Source organism: Sardina pilchardus, chromosome 6 (assembly GCF_963854185.1).
Source record: "Sardina pilchardus chromosome 6, fSarPil1.1, whole genome shotgun sequence".
In the NCBI taxonomy this organism is placed as follows: domain Eukaryota; kingdom Metazoa; phylum Chordata; class Actinopteri; order Clupeiformes; family Clupeidae; genus Sardina; species Sardina pilchardus.
This window is the reverse complement of record NC_084999.1, coordinates 3674739-3683358: the sequence shown is the minus strand read 5'-3', so window position 1 is coordinate 3683358 and position 8620 is coordinate 3674739. Positions and strand designations below refer to the sequence as shown.

General features: G+C 43.5%; 1 protein-coding gene across 5 annotated transcripts in view; it reads left to right on the top strand.

The window, feature by feature from the left end:
• Nucleotides 1-571: 571 nt before the first annotated feature.
• Nucleotides 572-8620, top strand: part of ptpn6 (protein tyrosine phosphatase non-receptor type 6) — a 32152-nt gene continuing 24103 nt past the window's right edge. Inside the window, exons 1-5 of one of the 5 annotated variants that reach the window (XM_062538145.1) lie at nt 572-709; nt 2319-2464; nt 3449-3480; nt 3969-4091; nt 6025-6219. In XM_062538145.1, coding sequence (XP_062394129.1) covers nt 3473-3480; nt 3969-4091; nt 6025-6219 — 326 coding nt within the window. In that variant the 5' untranslated portion in view covers nt 572-709; nt 2319-2464; nt 3449-3472. Of the gene's footprint in view, nt 710-1615; nt 1749-1856; nt 2029-2318; nt 2465-2831; nt 2925-3448; nt 3481-3968; nt 4092-6024; nt 6220-8620 lie in introns of those variants that run through there. The other 4 variants (XM_062538144.1, XM_062538143.1, XM_062538146.1 and 1 more) reach the window with 4 other exon arrangements.

Sequence of the window (8620 nt, the reverse complement as noted above, 5' to 3'; positions counted from 1 at the left end):
GGGGTGGAGAGGGGAGATGGCTTATCGGACGCAGCCGCGGGGAGCCAGCGGAGAGGAGAGGAGAGGAGACGACAGGAACGCGGGGGACAGAGAGAGAGCAACAGGGACAAGGACTCTGACGGTGTCCGGGAGTGGGCTCTAACTTCTTCACACACACACACACACACACAGAAAGAGGACTCTGACCAGTGCCCAGGAGTGGGCTCTAACTTCCTCAGCACACACACACACACACGCACACACGCACACACACAGAAAGAAGACTCTGACCAGTGCCCAGGAGTGGGCTCTAACTTCCTCAGCACACACACACACACACACACACACACAAACACACATAAGAGGACTTTGAGGGTGTCGAGGAGTGGGTTCCGTGGGCTCATCAGCGGACACACGGACACACACACACACACACACACATTTCATATATGCACCAGACATTACAACCACACACACTACTACTAGAGAATCACCTCAATTGTTTATAGACACACACACAACTCTTTCACAAACACTGACACAGAATTTACATACACACACAAGTGGAATTTCTACAGGCACTGCCCTCCATGGGAGATAACCGCAGACACACACACACACACTCAGTACCTTCTCTGTTCAAACAGGCTGCGGCTGGATTAGCAGACGTGTGTGTGTGTTGAGTGCTTGAGGATTACGAAGAGGAGGTGGCTGACTGTACTGTGAGTGGGTGAGTATTAAATTATGCATTCCCTGTCTGTCCCTTTGACATCTGTGTGTGTGTGTGTGTGTGTGTGTGTGTGTGTGTGTGTGTGTGTGTGTGTGTGTGTGTGTGTGTGTGTGTGTGTGTGTGTGTGTGTGTGTGTGCGTGCATATACTTCGAGAGCAGCAACTGTGCCTAGAGAGGAACTTTGGTCAGGCTAGGAGTCTGTTGTGTTTGCCTGCGTGTTGTGGACATCCACAGAACTGACTCTGGGTCAGCTATCAAAAGTAGTTTTGTATTAAGTTATCTGCCCTTAAACTTCTACGCCTCTGATCTTAGGCAGGTACAGTATGTAGTTAGTTTGCGCATATTTCCATATTATGTTGCCTCTTAATGTGATATCTAACTGCGGCTATTGAGTTTGTATAGTTCGCTTTTTGACCCGTAACAGTGTGCCTCTAAAAGCTGCCTCTCTGAGTGGAATATGGATATCAGATTATGTTTTATTTTATACTTTATTATATATGGTATATATAACAGATGGGTGACCATATACAGTATATAACATAATTATAATATTAGTATATAATTATTAAAAAAATATATATAACTTATAATTGTATTATTTTCTGAATGTTGTTCTGAGTGGTGTTCTTAATGGTAGTTTGCTTTGCATGTAGTCAAATATGTGAGTTTGATCGCGTCAACAATGTGCCATCAACATTTGCAATTCAAAACGTTCCCTTTTACCTCATTTTGGTATCATATTTTATTCTCTGTCATCTGTGCAGATGAGAATATTATGTAATAATCTTACTTTGAGCGACAACAGTACACTAGGTAGAGCTATTCTCTGCCTTCCTTCTTTTCAAGTGTCACTTCCTCATGCTGAGAGTCTGACAGTGCAGTGCATTGTGGGAGATGTAGTCTTAGCCCAGTCCAGCCCGGCACCTTGTGCCTACTGGGTGTGTTAATGCATCTCTGACTGATCTCCAGCGTGCCACCGAAGGTTCCTGTCTAGGCTTCTGTTGGCGGAGTTCACCCCTCTGACCCTTCGTCGAGTCGGGTGGGTCTGTGCGCTTTGTGTATGTTATGTGTGTATGCTATGTGTGTGTGTGTGAGTGTGTGGGTGTGTGAGTGTGTCCAATGAGGAAGTGTCAGGTTGAACTTTGAGCTGTAGTTGCTAATGGAGGATCATGTCTAACTGCCCCTGACTGAGGGGAAGAGAGAGCGCAAGAGGCACAGCTAGAGAGGGCACAGGCCTGAGAGAGAGAGAGAGAGAGAGAGAGAGAAAGAGAGAGAGAGAGAAAGAGAAAAGGGGAAAGGAGGAATTGAAAAGACGCGAGGTAAAGCAGGACTCTGAGCTTCTGTTTTTTTTGTTGTTGGTGCGCCAGTGTCACTTGATTTCCATTGGTGTCAGCAGCATTATGCAAACTCTGAAGTTCCCCTCCTGGAGCTGTGCGAGGGCCACTGTTACTCCATCTCTGCACTTCTCACACTGATCTCTTCCTCTCGGTTGTACACTGCCCGTGTGTCTATGCGCGCGCGTGCGTGTGTGTGTGTGTGTGTGTGTGGATTGTCTTTACAGGTTTTGCATGAGTTTTTTTTTTTTTTTTTTTTTGCACGTTTTCCCCAGTGGTTGCGTGTGACACGGAGGTTGGAGGACCGAGTTGTTAGTGTTGTTTTTGCCTGTGGAGACCTGAAGAAGAACGTGGAACCTGAAGAAGAACTCTATTGGGAACCTGAAGAACCTGGAGAACCTGGAGAACACCCATCAGAGAGGTAACGGACAGAGCAGCGCAGAACCGTACGAGATGTACAGCAGAGAACAGTAGAGGAGATCAGCCGGGTCTGTGTCCTCTTTTTCTCTGAGTGTCACTCACGGACACCAGGGAACAAGCATGTGTGTGTGTGTGTGTGTGTGCGTGTGTGTGTGTGTGTGTGTGTGTGTGTGTATGTGTTTGTGTGTGTGTGCGTGTCTTTAGCCCCTTGCTCCCTTTGTGGCAGCCTCATTTGTTTGCCGCGTAGCTTATGCTGGTTTATCAGAGAGGCAACTGAAAGGAAGGAAGACATTTGACACAGAGAAAGAGTGCACGAGAGAGAGAGAGAGAGAGAGAGAGAGAGAGAGAGAGGAAGAGAGAGACAGAGAGAGAGACAGAGAGAGGAAGGGAGGGAGGGCCTGGTTCAGACGTATAAAGACGAGCAGGGAGATCACTTCTTGTTCTCAGAGGAGCTAAAAAGAGTAAGTGTACGTGTGTGTGTGTGTGTGTATATGTGTGTGTGTATGTGTGTGTGTGTGTGTGTGTGTGTGTGTGTGTGTGTGTGTGTGCACTCACCTTTGAAAAGAGACAGGGTAAATGACAGGTGTCTGGCTGGAAAGGGGAAGAGTGTGCTGTTAGGATTGGCCTGCAGTAGCTTCTGACCTTCAGAGGTAGCAGAAGCAAGTTTGGGTGTGTGTGTGTGTGTGTGTGTGTGTGTGAGGTGCGTCGGCCCGGGGTTACTTCTACAGTAAGGGGGCTGAGCGTGGGGGGTTTGGGGGGCACTTTCAGAAGTCTTGTGTGTGTGTGTGTGTGTGTGTGTGTGTGTTTATAATAATGTAATTGTGTATACTGTGTAAAGGAAGTAGAATATTCAGTAACGGTTGCAAGGTTTGCACAGCATGACAGACAGGACAGCATGTGCTTGATGCTTGTGCCACTTCTTTTGATGTGTTTGTGTTGTTGTTGCTCGTGTTGTTGCTCACCTGCGGTGTTTTCTCATCTTCAGGTGTAACGTCTACAAAAGAGAAAGATGGTTCGGTAAGTTGGGACATATTTTCAGTTTTCCCACGTTGCAAACTCCATGTACACCGGTGTCATCTGACCGTACTTGCGATTTGCAGCTTTTTTTATGCCTACATAGTTACATCTACACAAAACGAGTATGAATGACATGATGTGTGTGTGTGTGTGTGTGTGTGTGTGTGTGTGTGTGTGTGTGTGTGTGTGTGTGTGTGTGTGTGCGTACTGTACATGTAAAAAGGTAGTTATATAAAACCCCTGGTGTGTTTTGAGTCTATATGCTTGTGGTGTAGTGTGAGTACAGTATGTCAGTGCATGGCCAGGCCATGTGGTAACACAAAAGGTCTTTTTCCTGTTGTGTTTGATGAGCATGAAATATGTGAGAAAGGTGAGAAGAGTAGGTACAGTAGAAGTCCAAATCCAAGCTGCGCCAACTATAATGTGTGTGTGTGTGTGTGTGTGTGTGTGTGTGTGTGTGTGTGTGTGTGTGTGTGTGGGTTCTACAGGTGGTTCCATAGAGATCTGTCTGGTATAGACGCAGAGACAGTGCTGAAGACGAGGGGGATGCATGGCAGCTTTCTGGCGAGACCCAGCAAAAAGAACCAGGGAGATTTCTCCCTTTCTGTCAGGTATTGACCACGCACACACACACACACACACACACACACACACACACACACACACACACACACACACACACACACACACACACACACACACACTCAATCACATCTGTGTAACTGTTGTGTTTTTTACATCATAATTATTTGCTAATAATAAGACAAAGAGAAGGTACAATATACTCTATTAACATCTGCTCACCCTGCTGAAGTGTTGGCGTAGTTTTGATAACACACATCTCATTATCTGTGAGTGAGTGATCAATGTAATAAAAAGATTCTTGTAACAAGCCCTATTTCCAGTTCAGTTCCTGGAACGATGGTTATTTCCCGAACTGCCTGGATTAGTTCTCCAGCCCTTACCTGCTGTGTCAGCATAGAGCACCCCAGGGTAGGGGAATTTATGATAAGGCACATCAGGCTAAAGATCAGAGTAGTGCCAAAGGATTCTGATTACCATTGTGCTTTATTTGTCCAGTTTAGTTAGTTAAACTGATGTTATTGGTGTTAGCGGTGTTGTCTGAATTGGTAGATTGGGAGCAGTGTATGGTAAACTGGAAGAAGTGTGTGACTGTGTGCGTGTGTGTGTGTGTGTTTGTGTTTGTGTTTTTATTATCACCAAATGCTAGCTGAGACAGTGACTGTGCACCAATGTGTGTGTGTAAATTAATTGAATTATCTCTGCAACCTTGCATTTGCGTAATTGGTGGTTTGTATTTCGCTGAAGCAAACGGACAGACTTTATTCCTTCTGTTGTCAATAAGAATAGTGAATATGGATACCGTGTATTATGAGGCAAAATATGAATGTGACATTTTACCCCTCTCATGATGAGTTCATTTTCAACACCAGATATATCCAGTGTTACGATCTGCGGTTGGGTTGTTAAGATAAAATAAAAATAAATCCACTGATTTGGCCAGCTGAAAAATCAATGGGGAAAAATTGAGGAATTGGAAGAAAAATGGAGGATGTCTGTTTTGCAAATGAGAACGTTGAATCCATGGCGAGATGGCAGTTTTAGTGCGCTATTTAATACAACTTTTCAGTTTCATTACTGTACTGTCCATACTGTACACCATCATGCCAATTGAAATAGGTTGCATATAAAAACTGAACAGCAACTCCAGCCTAGGGGTGTGTGTGGTAATCCATAAAGTATTGGCAATGCTTTAACTGTTGTGACCAATGTCCAAGACACAGAGTAATGTGAACAATGTGTGTGTGTGTGTGTGTGTGTGTGTGTGTGTGTGTGTGTGTGTGTGTGTGTGTGTGTGTGTGTGTGTGTGTGTGTGTGTGTGTGTGCGTTGGTATGTGTGTATCTGTGTTAGCATGTGTACGTATGTGTGATGCAGGGGATGGAAAAAGAGGCGTGTCCTCATCATATTGCACATTGCAGATCTGAGTTGAGACAGAGAGATAGGTGTTACAGAGTAGGGCGGATGCTGAGATCTGACTGACCTTACACACCTTACCCAGTACACACACGCACACACACACAACACAACACACACGCACACAGCCTAAGGCAGATGGCTTACATAGACATTCCGCACTTTTCAATCTTTCCAGCACCAACAGCTTTTAGAGTTTATAAAATTGCATTAGATTTACTCTACATCAATCACATTTAGTAAATGACAGCACATTACACCTCAATAACGCTTGGTGGAAATCAATATTAAGTATTTACTAAGCATTTGTTTTAGTCTTCTGTTTGCAAAGTGTTCTGCCCTGAAAAACAAAGCAAGATACATCCATACACATGTATATGTTTGCTGCGTCTGACTCCTGAGAAGAATGTTTCCTAGTATTTCATAAAGCACGTTTCTAATATCTAACCATGTTTGCATGTGACTCCTGAGAAGAATGTTTGCTAGTATTTCATAAAGCACGTTTCTAATATCTCTTCATGTTTGCACATGACGCCTGTCTGGTCCAGGGTTGGGGAATCAGTGACCCACATTCGGATCCAGAACTCGGGCGACTTCTATGACCTGTATGGAGGGGAAAAGTTCGCCACGCTCTCCGAGCTGGTGGACTACTACACGGCCGACAACGGCATTCTGCAGGACAAGGACGGCACCATCATCGAGCTCAAATATCCGCTCAACAGCTCCGACCCGACATCCGAGAGGTGAGTGCTCGTCTTCCCCTCCGAACCTCTGTCTCGCTCCAGGGCATCCAGTCTTACTCTTCTGGATGCAGACTCTAGCAAGCAGAACCAAGATAGTGAAAACTGGCAATAAAAAAAAAAGAACAACAACAGATGGAATTATTTTGTAGCCTATGACAAAATATGTTTTAACGATTATGCTGACTGTAATAATCCATTAATAGTATGGGATATTTGGTAACTGCATTGATGGAGTCTTGGACGCATATACTAGAGCAGGACTCTTCAGTTGACGGCTGTGGGCTGGATCTGGCCCCTGAGATATGTTTTATTGAAGTGTATTGTTGTTATTACATATGAGCAAATCCTTATATTCGGCCCTTGAAGTGTATTGTTGTTATTACATATGAGCAAATCCTTATATTCGGCCCTTGAAGTGTATTGTTGTTTTTACATATGAGCAAATCCTTATATTCGGCCCTTGAAGTGTATTGTTGTTTTTACATATGAGCAAATCCTTATATTCGGCCCTTGAAGTGTATTGTTGTTATCACATATGACTATGAGCAAATCCTTATATTCGGTAGACACGTCCGTAAACAGCTAGCGGTAATGGAGGTACAGCGGTACATTTTTGTGTGTTCTGCCTACAGTACATGCGCCTATTAATAATGTTCTGTGTGATGTACAGGATCTATATTAAGATATGGAACTGTTATACATACACAAGCCATACACACACACACACACACACACACACACACACACACACACACACACACCCACACAGTTTTTATTAAAGTCGCGCTGTTTTGGCTCCAATATGGTCATGTGTCCCAATGCAACCCTGGAACGGCAAGAAGTCAACATCACATACAGTACAGTATGTTGGCTTGTCAGCAACCTCATGTCAGATGCTTGTTCACACATTCAACATGGTGTACCCGCACTGTGGTGGCCATGAGCGTTGGCTACTTTTAAACCTGAGGTTGGATGAAAATAAACAGATGAGTGTAGAAATTGTTTGCCTGTGAAATGGTCTGCTTCAGCCGCGGGAGGGACAGCTCTGGTCAGACGCTCTTAACTTAGGCCCTTGAGACGGCTGTGCCTGTGGTCAGTGGAGCTGGCCTGTGGTGGACGCGTGTGGTCATACCGCCTTTTATGATGATCATTTCTGGTCACTTTGGACCGTGATCGGCGTGTTTCACCTCTACTTTTCATGATTTAAATAGTCCCACCTGTGTCTGTTGGCTCAGCCAGGAGATGTCATTGCAAAATTGTTTTTGTATATCAAGATGATCTGCTTGTTTTACAAGATCAAGATAAAATATGCTCATTTTGAATTTCTGCGCCCATTTTTTACTAAATTGTGCTTTCCGTGAATAGTGCACTCGTTATACTATATACTATGTAGCTTCATGAGCACACTATTTACCGTCATTTCCCGACTATGTAGCTTATACATTGATTTTGCAAATGTAGCTATGATATTAATACAGGGGGGCAGTTAATATGGTGTTAATATGGTTTTGTTTCTTTTAACTTGCATAAAACACTGTCCTGCGGCTTATACACAATGCGGCTTACTGTACTGTATATGCGGGAAATTACTGTGGTAAACAAAGCACACAATTTAGTACATTCAGTCCATATAGTCTCAATCTAAAATGAGTGCATGATTTAGTACAAATGACCACAGACATTAGTACAAACTTCTGCGCATTCATCCAAAATAGTGGAAATTAAAAAAAGAAAAGTGTCATGGGTCTTGAGGATATGTCAGAACCTTGCCTAGTGACATCTCCCAACACCTGGGATGGATATTGCGTGTTTAAAAAATCCTGTACTACACTGTTAATATATTCAAACTAACTTCAAATATCATCACCGGCAATGGCTAGAATTACATTGAGTACAAATTGATTAGGCTAGCATAAACAAAAATTCAGGTGAAACAGCAAAAAAGGTGTTTACTGATGTTCCTGTCGAGCTTCAAAAAACGTATATCTTGTCTGATGTCCAAAGCCCTCTCAGATCAAGTTATAGGTCATAACTGCATTCTGATAGGGTCATCAGGATCCAATTAGTAACAATGCATTATTCAAAATGAAATCACAGATTTTCATTGGTTTAGACCCACCAATGGACGTGGGGTCTGAAAGAGTGTGTACAGGATTCTTTTTCTCCCCTGTGGCTTCTTGCAGAACTCTGTCCGTCTGTGCTCTGAAAAGTGTAACTTAAGGCCTAGTGCTTTTGTTCCACAACATTTGTGATTAACATCACAACCCATTTGCAGTAGTGATTCGTCAACTGTTACAGTGCTGTGCATAAGTTAAGAGCTAACTTGACTAAAAAAAGGAATAAATAATAATGATAATAATAATAAAATCTTTTGGAAATTGAACTTAATGGCCTCATTTAG